The 15512-nt window shown below is 38.7% G+C and overlaps 1 protein-coding gene across 1 annotated transcript; it reads left to right on the top strand.

Moving 5' to 3' along the window:
- The first annotated feature begins 6792 nt into the window (after positions 1-6792).
- Positions 6793-12652, top strand: LOC124805078 (MAP kinase-interacting serine/threonine-protein kinase 1). Its single transcript, XM_047265514.1, has 8 exons — positions 6793-6974; positions 8108-8233; positions 8402-8621; positions 8704-8840; positions 9004-9158; positions 9256-9450; positions 9561-9769; positions 9870-12652. The coding sequence occupies exons 1-8, from the start codon at positions 6926-6928 to the stop codon at positions 10132-10134; spliced, it is 1356 nt and encodes a 451-aa protein (XP_047121470.1). The 5' UTR covers positions 6793-6925; the 3' UTR covers positions 10135-12652.
- The last annotated feature ends 2860 nt before the right edge of the window (positions 12653-15512 follow it).

The following is a 15512-nucleotide window of genomic DNA, read 5'->3' as shown; positions in this document are numbered from 1 at the left end:
AGGACTGCGTATGTTTCGACGACTTTGGTTTCTCAAGACAAATGCACCTGAGTTTTACACCGTAACTGCCTCCAAAACGCACCGTAAGAAAAATTAAAAACTTTCTAATGATTACATTGAGATTTTATTTACAATGTAAATGTAGCCATGAAAACAGCCAACCAAACATGTGTGGATTAACTATTTTTTCTAATAATTACGAAGCTGCTGTTTTCCTGCTTTAATCAACTTTCATTTAGGGCAGAGAACTCAGTAAGAAGAAAGCTGTAGCTGTGAAGATTATTTCTCGAGTAGGCTGCCCCAAGGGAGTGCTATTCCACACCTACATGGCTACTCCACAAATCCGCTTAAGTGCGTCGCAGAGGGTTTATTGAACCACCTTCACACCAGTTCTCTATTATTCCACTCTCCAACAGCGAGCGGAAAAGCAGCAGCTTCGGAGTCAACAAAATATTCCACACCTACATGGCTACTCCACAAATCCGCTTAAGTGCGTCGCAGAGGGTTTATTGAACCACCTTCACACCAGTTCTCTATTATTCCACTCTCCAACAGCGAGCGGAAAAGCAGCAGCTTCGGAGTCAACAAAATATTCGCGCATTGGAGGAGGAAGTTAGTAACTGAAATTTCGTGAGGTGATCCCGCCACAACGAAAAATGCCATTACTTTACTGACTTCCACCCCAAATCCTATATCACGTCCGTGACACTCATTCCCTATTTCTCGATAATAGGAAACGTGCTGCCCTTCTTTGAACTTTTTCGATTTACTCCGTTAACCCTAGCTGGTAAGGATCCCACAACGCGCAGCAGTACTCCAGAAAGAGAGCGCTATAGGGCCACTGATGTCTACAGTGTCTACAAATTATCTAGTAGCTAACGTCGGTAATTCTATTAGGGTATTGACGGTGATGATGTGGTTTGTAGGAAGTCGTTGTCATATATCTCTGAATGGGCCACATACTGTAAATCGTTGACAAGTTACTGCTATAACGATATTGTATACAGAATATTGTGTATCATAGTGCTCTTGTAAGAGTCTTGCACACCTGTGTTTTACCTACGTGTTTTATGCCGTTACATAAGTGTGTTACGTTTCTTGTACGAGCCATTACTGTGATGCAGACGCTGTGGCTTGGTCTTAAGTCACGCATGGACGCTACACGTGCTCGATCTGAAGATGTCTGGCTACTCAAATGAAACTAGCGATCGCTTAAACTTACGTAATTGCGATCTGGACCATGAAAAGATTCTGTTGCAAAAATTTTACCTTTATAAAATGTTCGTAGGCTTCCACGGCCGGTGTCAATTTGAGTTAAGCCTTTCTAAGTATTAGGCCGCGTCGTTATGAACTAAAATGCCGACGCTTTTGACCGACTCTGCAGCGTCATCTTCAGGGCGACTCACTGCTAGTTGGCATTTTAGTAGTTTTAATTTTTCTTAATGACGTGACCTAAAACCAAAATAATTTTATTGGCAAAGATTTTATTAGCCAGGAAGGAATATTGCGCCTGGCTAACTAGAAAAGAACAAGCAGCAACTGAAACTAATGTTCTACCAAGTAAATGAGCACATGGGCAGTTGTGGCTCGCAGAGCAGCGTTGAAATGTTTTTGTGGTAGTAAAAAAAATAATTGGAACATAAATAACGTTTGCAACAGACTTAAACTGACGAAGTTTCAAATGTTTTAACACCTGGGGTAATATGTGTTTTTTTTTTTTTTTACGTGACGAGTTCAGTCATGTTTTCACTATCAACAATCTATTACATTTCATAGAGGGCTGTCTGTGACATCTGCTCTTGATGTAAAAATATTTCTTCAGTTGCAAGATTTTGTTTTGCTGTTTAAGTGCAATGCGTTTTCATATCTGCACTGCGTTTCCGAGGAAAGTGTAACAGTTAAATGTGCTAAAATTTCTCACTCGTTCGGTAAATGGAAATGTCGTGTGGCTAGGGCCTCCCGTCGGGTAGACCGTTCGCCTCGTGCAGGTCTTTCGATTTGATGCCACTTCGGCGACCTGCGCGTCGATGGGGATGAAATGATGATGATTAGGCCAACACAACACCCAGTCCCTGAGCGGAGAAAATTTCCGACCCAGCCGGGAATCGAACCCGGGCCCTTAGGATTGACAGTTTGTCACGCTGACCACTCAGCTACCAGGGCGGACACTCGTTCGGTCACAGGATATGTATCGTCCGCGGTTGTGTGAAACTTCTGTATTTGCTTTTAGCTTTATGTTACTTCAGTGTAAGGTTTCACGATATTGACTACGCTTTGCATTTAAAAATAACAAAGCGCTTTATTCTAATCAGAGTAGTAATATTTATTTTTTCGAACAATCCTTTTCGAATGTACGGTAAATAAACTTCGTCTGTTTCTTCGTGTTGGGTTTTCTTTGTTCCGAGACTTCCTTCATCCTTCGTTCGGTTTCTACGTGGGTGCAGTCCGTTTCATTTACTGACCTGTCTCTTTCCTGAAATTCTGCCTTCTCTAAAAAGTGTTCTGTTATTTATTATGTCATTCCTAATTCCAAAGTTTTTCGTATAATTGTCAATTTTAGTGAACCGTATAGGTGTGCATTGATAGCTGTTTAATGAGTTGAACATCTGCTTGGTTACCCTGTTGCCATTTGATCTCCGGTTCTTCAGGGAATGGAACTCGTGTATAAAACAGCTTCAGACGATTACTGTTGGAGTTAGCCAACGTGTTAAATATGTGACATTAAGCATGTGAGCGAGAAAAAGTTTGAAATTACGCCTAAAGTTCGTTGGAAGTACTCTTATTCTCAAATACTGGACGAATATAGTCTGGAGTCGTGAGCTATGCTGCCTCAACTACGGAGTTTCTAACTGTAATGCTTGACTGTATTAATTCTTTGAATAAGATTATACCTCTTAATGAGTTGATATGACAGCGTTTTGAACTTGGCCAATAACTATACACAGTAGGGTTCCATTATTTTCCTTATAATCTTTGTTTCAACTTTCCCCCCCCCCCCCCCTCAAGATCCCAAAATCGTGTTAGTTTAAATGTGTCTGCTACATATAGCGTTTCAGACCTTACCATTGTTTGATAGTTTCTTAGTGTTTCGTTCCAGGATAAAGATTCAGTTGTTACGTATTTTTTTCATATGGAATGCCCTTTCCATTTCATTTACCGTTTTTTTCTGTTGCAATCTTTTCTTTTGCGTGACCCGTTATCTGTTCTCCTGCGATATTTAAAATACATAATTTGTTATTGAAGTTCCGTTACGAGTTTTCTGATCTTTTGGATTTCTGATGGTGGTATAGCTGAAGGGGGGGAAAAAAAAACTCACCACTGCAGCAACTTCTGATTTAGCTCAGTGGGTCTGGTTTAACATAGTCTAGATGTGTCCACAACGTATAATACTAGATAACAAGGAATCGAACCTGAGACATCTGTTTCACTTGCTAGGGACGGTAACAGATAGTCTGAGATGATAATCAGTGTTTTCAGCTGAAACCTTCGAAAAAAAAAAAATAATAACGAATGTGCTAAATGCGAGCACAAAATCGGCTGGCTCATTGTGGGTTGTGCTCCGATAGGCCATGTTTGGGTTTTATGTCTCACCGACGACGAGGTCATGGACATAAAGTAAAAGCTCTACTGCAGAAGAATGGGTTGGGGCATTGCCAGTGGAAATTTCAAAAGGACCGTTGCATTCACATGAAATGATACAGATAAACAACGAAAAACCTTGGATCGGATAAGTATTATCCCGAATACGAGCCCGTTGCCGGAGACAATAGATCAATAAGCATGGTAATGGGCAGCTTTCATCCCGATTGTTGTTAGATGTGCTTACGTCGGTAGTGGAGCAACTAGATATTAAAGTAGAAATTCACATCTTGCCGCCTTGTTGAACGGCCAACGCTGCGCGCCTGAACACATTAGGATACCTTCACGCAGCACAGCTAGCTGAAACAACTTAGCCGATGGTCGGGGGTGCCTTTGAATTGTATTTCAGTTGGTTCGATAAAAACACGATTTGACTGTTAAATAATTCCGATAGTACGTTTTCCATAGTGACGTTACTTCTAAAAAGATAGTCTTACACTATCTACAGACTAATGTGTAGCGCAACACATTTTCGCGCCACGCAGTTTCAGTGACCTTAAGTTGGAATTAATGTTTTACTCCGTGCACTTTCGTAGTTTTGAGGGGATGGCAGATTAAAAAGCGGTGTCTCAGTGATGTCTGTCAACATAAAACGATGGTGTACATTTTGCTAACAGCATACTAGCGTTACCGAATGTAGATTAAACTTAATAATCTATATGTGTTCATCTTTACTTCTAATTTACTTTGTACTTATTTTTGATAAAAAAGTTGTACGCGATGCTTAATATCAATAGATTGAAGTAAATGTTATCTGCCTGTGCACTATTCTCTGATCGTTGTTTCGGATTTAATTGTTTCAGCTACTGTTTGTTTATTTTTTGGCATTTGGCCGCAGACGAACGTCCGTCGCATCTAGAAAGTAACTACGTCTGTACGCTTTGTACTAAACATATCGTCTAAGACGCTAGCTGAGCTGGACTACAATAGGGAAAGAAATGACCGTTAACTGTTCAAAATAACCATCCTCGCGTTTCTGTGGACAGATATTTCGCTATCTTCTGTTCTGGCTTCGTGTTTCCTTTTTTCCCCTAATGGTAATCAGCAGATGCCTGGCCATCTATGTACCTTGCAGACGACCGTAGGATATGTGGCAGCGTGTGCATAACGTGCAGTACATGCTACCTCAGCTTTCCTGTTACGTCCACTTTATCTGAATCCTTGTCACAAATTTCTGCAGGTTGATCGCTTGATCGCCGCGGGTGAAGCATATTCCTATTTCTTCTACACCTTGACTAACGCAGTAATATAATAATAATAGTACTTACGAACGGAAGTGGCAAAGGTTATCATCAGGCAAAAATTAAGCTTTTTTTTTACGGCACAATCGGCCTTCTCTTGACGAAGGAATGCAAAAACTGCTTGGAATTAAAATTCTTTGTCGAACGTGCTTTCTACATACTACTCCTGAAGTTGCTACTTTTGTCACTGTAGTTTCTGTTGAACAAATTCGTTGCTGCAGGTGTCATAAAATTTTTGTAATTAATAATAGTATTAATAATAATTCTTTCCAAGTCAAACTGTTCCAGAGGGAAAATTTCAATTTTCCGTAGAAGAAAACACATTCTTTTGCACTTGACGCCACTTAAACAGGCTCCATTGTCTCGAATAAATTTCTTATCCGTTTTACTTAAGAATGTGAACTACCTCTTCTGACGTAACATGCCATATACATATCGCCAACGCTCTATGAAAACTCCCTCTGAAAATTAGGAACTCGTTACTCATCCACCATTTCTCGACCCGTGAAGTATGCCACTGAAAGACTATTCACACCCTCACATATAAACCCTCTCACGTAGAGGGCACGAGTTCCCTCATAAGAAATTTGTGCAATGGAAGGAGACACCCTCACATATAAACCCTCTCACGTAGAGGGCACGAGTTCCCTCATAAGAAATTTGTGCAATGGAAGGAGACAAGTAGAAAGTAAGTGAGGGAACGGTGGAGACAGATAATCAACTTAAAACAATGTAGATGCTGCTAAGGTCAATTTCAATAGAAAAATTGTTTCAAGGTGACAAATCGTTGCACCACTGTCAGTTCCTGTAACCTGCCTCAGAAAATAAAACTACCAAGTTTAAACTCTGCGATCAGGGCATATCGAGAGCTGTCGTATTGTACTCAATTACGAACTAAATCTTTATTAATCAAGCAGGTTGTATATAGCAGTTACCACAAAGGTAAATGTGCTCCCATTTTGCTGTTAATGTCAGTAACTGATGAAAAAATACTTCACGCTATCAGAGTTAATAGAAATCTTGCACATAAACACATCGTGGCTGTTAGGGAGGTGGGTTCAGACATCGATCATAGTATCCCAAAACTGTCTCCAAATCATTACGAGCAAGCATTGTGTTCTCTCAACAAGGTTAGCGCTACTCCTCAAATGGTGAATAACTTGCGTGTCTACACGTGAATAGTGAAGTGCTGTCGTCAGTTAAAATATTTCGTAAACGAGGAATTTGTTGCAGCGCTGCTTTAAGAGAGCGTCGTACATTTCCTGGTGAAACTTTTTTCCAAATCAAGTAGTGTATGAAGACGGTAGTGATCAGGAAAGTCAGAAAAGAACGTAGTGCTCAACACCGTGTTTCGTTTAATTAAATTAGAGAACTAAGCACCACTTTCGGCATTTAATCTGCGTATGGGATTTTACACATTAATAGTATCACGTCGTTCACGGGTTGTTAAACCCTAGACTTCAAAAAGAATTCATTTTAGACAAGAGGTAAACATTGTACTTCCATCAGAACTTGTTAAAACTATTAATTGCCGCGTGTTGGATCGTAATAGCATAGTTGAGCTGATGTATGAGGCGTATCAGTGACTGTTGCTAAATCATAACTGACGTAGGTTTTTCTGTTGTTCGTAATTGCGCTTCGTTTCGTCAGAAACACCGCGTCGCACTCAGCCCTGCTGTCGTTACGTAGTTGGCTGGCACATGAAATGGCGTGATTCCACAGTGTGGGTCATGTGACTCATGCTCTGTCTTTCTCTCTGTGTAAGTTGGTCTCTGTCTTCAGCGTGAGCGCTTTGAGCTGCCGAGAGCACTAGGCAACACTGTGGTAGCTACGAAGCGAATGCTACGTTGTCACGTGCATCGGTTGCAGTATCTTTCGACTGAGCTCTTTGTCAAGCTATAAGAAGCCGTCTCTGCGTTCTTGGCAACGCAGTCGGAGTTTAGCCGTTAAACAGGAGGGCGAGGGTGGTGTTCATCTGATGGCTTAGGAGTGGTGTACAAAGGAAGTTCCCTGTATAATCTTTCGCTAAGCGTTTAGCCGGCACGATGGTTGAGAAGATCTTAGAAGAAGTGCAAGGAGCGGAAGCTGAATGCAGTAAGTGAAATTAATTCGCAACCACAGAGACTTTACAATTTTGAACTTTATTCTTTTTTTTTTTTTTGTTTGAAAGATTTCTCAAAGTTTTTAGAATGTTACTATTGTTGATAATTTAATCCGTGTTCGTTTTATATAGCGCCCTTAGTAAATTTTGCCTCCATATAGGTATAACCGTTTGCGAAAATACGTACGTTCCAGTTGCGAGCACCTATGCCTATCCGTGTCCTGAAGTTGTTGAGTCTGCAGTATCTCGTTTGTTATTTATAATAATCTTAATCTGAATTATTAATCACTATGAAAGTTCTGTCATACTTTTCATTATGCTAGAAACATCAATGTGGGTATATTCGTCTATGTAGAAGTTTATTTGCAATGTCAGAGTTTGTAGTTTAAAGTTAATTGTTCTCAGGCGGTTGCATCAATCTATATTGCCTTTTTGTTGTATAGTGCCCAGAATTGATTTTTTTTGTTCTTAGTGGACGTTAACATGGAGAGGCTTGTTACACAAATTCGACAAGAATGACAGTTTGAGAAATTTAGTGAGGGATGGGTTTTGTTCTCCGACAATGTACGAGTTTCATCAGTTGCAACAGCGTCGCAAGGATGTGGGGAAACCTCCAAGGAATGTCGATTTTAATTGAAAATTGGTGTAGCTACGTTCACGATCAAGCACGGGGTTACGGAGAACAACAATTCAGTATAATTTAACGTGAGTGAGCCGTTGAAAGTATAGTGTATTTCACTCGGTTATCTGTAACGTTCAAAGTTAAGTTAGTTTTACTTCAGATTTAAGTTGCCTCTAAACGTTGGCCTCGGAATACCATTTGGCTTCTTTTTTAAAATTTACTGTGATAGTTATTGGGGTCGTGATGGTCGTTTTAACGAAGTTACTTCACATGTATAGTCAAAGGATTCTCATCCAGGAGTGACAGACTGCGTTCACTGTTGGTTTATGATTACCGAAGGCCTTCAAATGCAGACATTGAAGGTAATATAGTAAGAAATGTGTATTAAGCAACGTGATTGAGGTACTCCCCCCGAAAACAATTTGAATGACATTAGCAATGCTGTATTTATTTTTCGCGTCCCTTTCAGGGTAAGATGATTTAACAATAGTTTCATGTTTACAGGCGAGGTGTTGTCTGCCATGCGGGACAAGGCAAGCAATGATGTTCAGCAGAGAAAGGAGGAGGCCCGTAGAAAGCGGCGTAAGAAGAAGAACAATGGCACAAGTTTGGTATCGTCGTGCTTTCAAGGTAACAGCAGTTAACATGTCAAAAGTTTGAAATTCTTTATAGTGTGCCCACAGTACCTGTGTATATTGCCGTGCAATTAGATGGTCAATGCTTGGTTCTTAAGTTACCAGTTACCACGTCTTTATTTTTTCTTGTATATGAATTTCATATATTTCATTGAATTTCTAGATATGTACCGACTGACGGGAGAAGTTCTGGGTGAAGGGGCGTATGCCTCTGTGCAGACCTGTGTTAGTGTGTGGACTGATCTTGAGTATGCGGTGAAGATCATTGAGAAAATCCCAGGTCATAGCCGTAGCAGAGTTTTCAAGGAAGTTGAGACGTTCCACTACTGTCAAGGCCACCCAAACATCATTCACCTAATTGAATTTTATGAAGACGATGATAGGTGAGTAATATTAATCAAACATGAGACTGTTAAAGTAGTAGTTCATAGTGTTCCTTTGCTCACTTGGAAATTCCTATTTCAGGTTCTATCTTGTATTTGAGAAAGTGAATGGTGGGCCTCTACTGACAAGAATTCAGGAACAGAATCACTTCACAGAGAATGAAGCCAGTGAGATTGTACGAGAGCTTGCAAGTGCTTTAGAGTTCTTGCATAGGAAGGGTAAGTGTTTATTTCCGTCACATTTTCCACCTTTCAGGAAAAAATGAGGCATGCAACTCCATCTTCCAATTGTATCAGAAAATTGGTATCTGTTTGTTGTGAAATTAAGTATCACAGAATATTATTGTTGACAGAATTATAATTCAGGACTTATTTGCCACAGGAATTGCTCATCGTGATCTGAAGCCAGAAAATATCCTCTGTGTGTATCCTGACAAACTCACTCCAGTGAAGATTTGTGACTTTGACCTAAGTTCTGGCATAAAGTTCAATACCAATCTCACTTCACCACTGGCAACCCCACAGCTCCTAACACCTGTAAGTAAGCCACTGTCACTCCAAGGGATTCAAATTTTGACAGTGATCTTATTTAGTTAGGCACTTCCTTACTGTTTTTCTTACCATTGTTCTCCAGGTTGGGAGTGCAGAATTTATGGCCCCAGAGGTTGTGGAAGCATTTATTGGAGAAGCAACATCATATGATAAAAGATGTGATTTATGGTCTCTTGGTGTAATTACCTACATCTTACTCTGTGGTTATCCTCCTTTCTATGGCAACTGCGGAGAGGATTGTGGCTGGGAGAGAGGTCAAAATTGCCCTGCATGCCAGGTACGTTTCGCTGACAGCAAAAACCAATTAGTTGTTTTCAGTATGTTTCTGTTATCGTTTACTTTTATGGCTGGGTATACAACTTAATAACTGCTAAATCTCTCCAACAGGAACTGCTGTTTTCTAGCATACAAGAGGCATCTTATGATTTTCCTGAACAAGATTGGGGAAACATATCGGAGGATGCAAAGGATCTGATAAGAAGACTGCTTGTGAAAGAAGCAGGCCAGCGACTTTCTGCAGAGTGTCTGCTATCTCATCCATGGCTGAAAAGTGGCCAGGCAGAAAGGTCTTTGAGTACGCCTCATGTTATCAGAAGGTACGTCTCTCTCTCTCTCTCTCTTTCTCTCTCTCATTGGTATGTTCTATGTTAACATACAAGTTAATGAAGTCTAATGAAAAATTTTAAAAATTTACAGGAACAACAGTGCGAGGGAACTGTCTGCATTCGCTGAAAGTGCAATGGCAGTGAACAGGGTTGTGTTGCAGCACTTCAGCATGAATCTGGATATGGTGCGAGAGCACTCTGCGCATCAAGATGCTGTGGGCGACGAGAAGCCCTTGAGCCTGTCTCCTCCAAGCGAGTCCAGACTTGCACAGCGACGTAAAGCCCAGAGCTTGACGAAGAGCATTGCAATTGTGGCTGCCGCCGCCGCCACTGTGGTTGCGTCACCCAGTGGCTGACTGATTTACCTTTGAGTACCTGATTTACTATAACTAAGATTGCTTACTTTGTAGATATTCTGAGGTTTTTTTATTGAATGAGACGTGGCAAGGAAGAGGTCTGTGATTTATTGTATTCCTCGCGCTTCTATGCGCTTTTATCAATACCATCAATCCACATATGTCCAATTTGTTAAATAAGGAAGGAGTTGTGGAAAGATATTCTTTCTGTAGCATTCACATTTCTTACTGTTAGGAATTAGGCAAATAAACATATGCACAGGCTCTATGGATAAGGTTTTTTTAATGTAAGAATGGGAAAATTGCTAGAGAAGTAACTTTGTGCTATGCATTTGTTTTAGCCTATCAGTCTGAAATGAGTATTGCAGTCAGTAGGATGTCCATTTAGAGATGGTGATTAGGAGAAACAATATAATGGGTCAGAACTTATTGGACACAAAAGCATTGGTGGGTTGAGTTTGTAGGGACATTTTTATGACATTAGATACTGCATTTACATAGTTGTAAGCTGATGGAGTAGGATGCCTGGCTGCCATTGAATGGCAAATGTGATAAGTATGATAGTCTTGCATTGTTGCTTACGTAATCACTCCTTTCAGTGGAAGTAATTGGCATCTTGTAATGCAAAACAGATGCCATAGAGTGAAGGGACTGTCTTACATCATGTAAATGTGGTGTCAAAGAACTGACAAATTTATATTGTGTATGGTGATCGCATAACTCAGGGCTGTATACATGTTTCTCATTCATTTCCCTCTTCTTTAATTAGAGGTGGGAAGATATCGTATTTCAAATTTTCACATATTTGTAACAGATCATTTGTTTAAATTTAGTTGGCATCCGTGTCACATAATTTTATTTTTCAAATCCAGAAATATTTGTGCTAAAACTGTGGTGTTTCAGAATTGTGGGCTGTTGAAAGGTATAAGTTCTGTTGTTAAACTCATTCTGTTCATTTGGATGTCTAAATTATGTGAAGCAGCCTGCCGAACAATATTTATTTTTGTGTGTTGCTGCTGTTTGTTTCTGTTCCCGTGTGGCATCGTTGAAAACTATTTAAAGCTGGCTATTTTGCCCATTCGTGTAAGTGGAGTGTGGCCATTGTTTTGTGACATTTTATTCCCTGCAGTTGGTGTAACATACTTTATTTTTTCATGCAATTTTGTATTGTATGTATAGGCTTTGAAAGAACGCCATGTTGTTAGGTAACATTTTGCAGGGGAACTGTTTAAGTTGAACTTAGATATGAATCGTGACAATCATAATATTACCTGAGCAGGGAATGTGGAGTTGCAAAGCATTGGCTATTTCACAGAATGGTTAATAGTGTATAAAATATTTTTAAATAAATTTTACTTAATATTTTAAGAGCCAAATGGTTTTAAATAATTTTGTTTCTGTAAAATGTTTTTCCATTAACAAGTTCAGAAGAACTGGAACTTGAATTGGAAATTTGAGTAAAATTGTTTTTCTTTTTTGATCTGCTACGGAGATAAGTGTTACTTATGAGAGTTGATGTGCAAAAAACGTGTTTAGTTTAGATCACGGTGTATCTACATGTAAAACAGTCTCGAATTTATTTTGTACTGTGCTATTATTACTTTTTTTAATACTGTTTGTTTTAGTAATCTAGTCTCCATTATGTTCCATTAATGTATGTTTCTGGAAATATCATTGCAGTGACATAGCAGACAGTATTGTCCAATGTTCACAGTATTTCTTGAGTGGTTCAGTAGTTTGAAAGTGTTTGCTATGTTCTGCAGTTGTGTGTCTAGATGTATACAAGGGTGGATGCACATAATGAAAAATGATAACCTGCTTTGTGCTTCATAGCAGAGGAGAAGCAAAATGTGTGCATGTGTAATTAAAAAATGACTGTGTCATATGTCTGAATGCATTTATATCAATGTCTGTAAGATGTATACTTGAGTGTATGTAAGATAAATTGTGTGGAGGTACTGAGTTTGTGTCCTCAATTCTGTAAGGCTGAGAATTGTAAGCAGAATCTTAAGCGAACAAATTGTTTCCGTAAGGGGAAAAATATGATGAACGTGGCAAGGATAACTCGAAATGTATTCCATAACAATGAGTCAGGTACAAACAATAGAACAGCACAAGGGTTATGAACTGTTGTGTTAAAACTTTGAGAATTATTTCCATGCAAGCAATGATGTGCATTTCTTTTTTTCTTTCTGTGTGTTTTTTAAATGGTTGAATGAAATAACAAATTTTTTTAGTCTCTTAAAATTGGCTGTTGCATATGGAAATTGTTGATTTATTTAAGAAAGAAAATAGTTGTGCTGGTTTGCCAGTTTCTAAAAGCAAATATGATAGATTTAATAGTCCTCATTGGTTAGTTCTTTGTAAAAGTTGTCATTTCTAAGACTCATTTTGTATAACCTTGTCTAAAAGATTCTGTAAAGTGTGCTGGTTCTGTACTTCCCATCAAAAGGTGCCGTACCTGTGATAAATCTTGTAGTTCAAACTAAAAAATAAAAGATTGAGCTGAAAGTTTTCATCCTTGCTGTTTTTGTTAAGTCACCCTTATTTCACTGTACACAATCCTCGAGAGAGAGAGAGAGAGAGAGAGAGAGAGAGAGGGAGAGAGAGAGAGAGAGAGAGAGAGAGAGAGAGAGTGTGTGTGTGTGTGTGTGTGTGTGTGTGTGTGTGTGTGTGTGTGCGCGCGCCAATCAATGACACCGCTTTGTGTAGTAGTTCTGTTAAATCAATTTTGTTGTAGCAACCAGTTGCAAGTATGTCAGATGACAATTGTTCCAGCTACTCAGAGACAAAAACATCAGAGAGGACTTCAGGAAAAAAGAAAGCAGTACCACCTCGTCCACCTTTCAAGACTTGTTTTGTTTTGAGGCAAGAACTGGGTAGATCAAGTGTGACACAGAATTATGGAAAGGAAAAAGGAAAGTGTTGAGTGTAAGCTGTATTAAAAGTAGAGGCATTAGTACTTTGACAGTTAATTCGCTCTGTAAATGTGGTTTACTTTGTGGTGAATGAAGATTTTTATTGTAGGCAAACTGGTAGAGTTTCTGTTTGTAAGTCCCACTTTCCATTTTAACCCATGTTTCAATTTCAGTACGTCACACTAAAGAAGTGCTGCTGATTGGCAATTTTTTTGGAAGGCCTAAACAATAATCTCCAACAGCGTCAAATTAAGAAATTGAGCACACTGGTTCATTTTGTTTCTCGCTAGTTTCTGAACTACTTGCTCCATTCAGTTTTGTTAGCATACTTTCTCCTTGTATTGAGCAGCAGTCAGTGACTGACTCTAAAATTGGGCAGTTTGCATTCTGTTAAAATTTGTTTTAACCCTGAACCATTCTCTTTTTGTTATTGGAAATATTTTATGACACCAGTTAATAAGGGCCTTTGTTATGATGATGCGTTGGTTACAAAGTAAATAGTTACTTGAATACTGTTGTTTTGCAGTCCCTGTAGTGACTTCGAAATTTTACGCTGCACATGATTCACACCCCAAGGAAAGATGTAATATGGAAAAATCAGAGCAATTTTCAGAAATGCAATACCAGACACCCAAGGAAAAATTCCAGAAACCTGTACTGGAGAGTCATAGGTAGTAATTCACTGGTGGGAACAGTAGGTTTAGAGCTATTGATTCTACTGTAGTTTTGCAACATAGTTCTCGTGTTCTATAGCTACACATCAATTTACGTTAGCCAATTCTAACTTTTTACAGATATGGATGGTATTCACAGCCACTGATGGAAATTGATAAAGCAGATAGAAGATTACACTTTGCAACATGTTTGTCAGATATGGTAAAGACACAGTGCTTAATAAATAGAAGTGACTGAAATTTTGAGTTAATATCTGTAATCAGTTAATTTACAAGATTGGCTTTGGAAGACATGTAATTGTGTGTGACATATTTACAAATGAAAATTTGTATTGCAAAATGAAAGATTTGTGTAACATGTTACCTGTTAAATGATTTGTCATTATGTATGTACTCGGTAAGCAGATAAGTACAAGCGTTTTATAGAAAAAAAAGTTGTTGCGTGAACTCAGGTTTAAGGTGGTTTATCGGTTGTTAACTTCACTGCCATGTTCACACATGTAGCCTGATTTTGTGACTCTTAAAGTTTTTTTTTTTTGTTCTGTACACCAGTTGATTTCAGGTAAGAGATTATTTATTAATATATGATACTCACTTTGGGAATTTTCAGAGAAAGTGTGTGTAAAGTTCTGTGGTCTCCCATGGTGCTATAAATGTGTTATCTGTTTCTCAGAGCTGCCAAGTTGATTCGATTTTGGTCTTAGGTACTTTCCTTGATGTGTTTCTTTCTGCAGATGATAATGTGATAGAAAAAGTGTATTATGAGCTATTGTTAATTATCCAGTAGGTCCACATTAAGAGAGATGTAAATTAATTTGGTGGGGAATTAGAGAGGAAACACTTAAGAAGGAGGAGAAGAAAAAATTGCTGCGTAATATGGGCTGGAGGGAAAGAATGAAGAGGGCAAACTGCCCGGAGTCTTTGCAAAGGGCACAGTTTACCAAATGCTAACACTTCCTTTAATAGTAATGAAGGTAGTTGGTGTATGTGGAAGAGACCTTGAGACACTGTTGAGTGCAGGGTGATGAGATAACAGCAATATAAACATAAACAGAAATAATTAAGCTGTTAAAATCATCATGAGCAGACAATTTATTGGTTAGTTATTAGATAAGAAATGCAGATTTGGACTAAAGACATGCACCACAAAGTGTATTTGTTTTGTTAATACTTCAGTGCCCCACGCACCGTCTTGAGATACAAAATGCGTGGCAACAAAGAGTGTTAGTGTCGACTGGAGCTGGCAGGCTTTGTTATTGAAATAAGGGGCGTTCTGAAAGTTGCTAACATGTTATATGGTGTAAGATATAGCTCTACCCTGTTGACATTTTTGTAGTATTTTAATTTGTAGCTTTGACCAGACCAATGGAATTCCTTTTCTCACACACTTTAAGTACATAAAACATTTGAATGCGAAATGTACATGATTACAAAAAATTACAATTCAGTTTACATTCAGAAAGAAACTTATAATCTTTCCCATATTTCAAAATTCTGTACCAGTTATATTGCAATATGGAAAAAAAACAACAACAAACTTTTGATTTCTGCTTTAGTGAGTTTGACAGAACTTCTGTTCCGTACATAAAACACTGCATTGGCATTAGATCAAGGAATACGTAGCAAAACACAGAAGTTTTAAAAATTTTATATGCTAATTCCTTTGTGTTTAGAATCACAACAAACATTACCTGCAAGACGTAAATACATCATTTAAAACTTCCCTGACACTGTGGTAATCATCATACAGGTCATCTTCATTTATATAAAATTCAAAGTATTTTAA

Source organism: Schistocerca piceifrons, chromosome 1 (assembly GCF_021461385.2).
Source record: "Schistocerca piceifrons isolate TAMUIC-IGC-003096 chromosome 1, iqSchPice1.1, whole genome shotgun sequence".
In the NCBI taxonomy this organism is placed as follows: domain Eukaryota; kingdom Metazoa; phylum Arthropoda; class Insecta; order Orthoptera; family Acrididae; genus Schistocerca; species Schistocerca piceifrons.
Note: the sequence above shows the minus strand (reverse complement) of the source record. Positions and strands in the feature narration are given on the sequence as shown.

Coding starts and splice junctions, on each gene's coding strand:
- LOC124805078 (XM_047265514.1), top strand. CDS start 6,926: ATGGTTGAGAAGATCTTAGAAGAAGTGCAAGGAGCGGAAGCTGAATGC. Junction 8,841..9,003: donor AGAGTTCTTGCATAGGAAGG/GTAAGTGTTTAT, acceptor TATTTGCCACAG/GAATTGCTCATCGTGATCTG. Junction 9,159..9,255: donor CCCCACAGCTCCTAACACCT/GTAAGTAAGCCA, acceptor ATTGTTCTCCAG/GTTGGGAGTGCAGAATTTAT.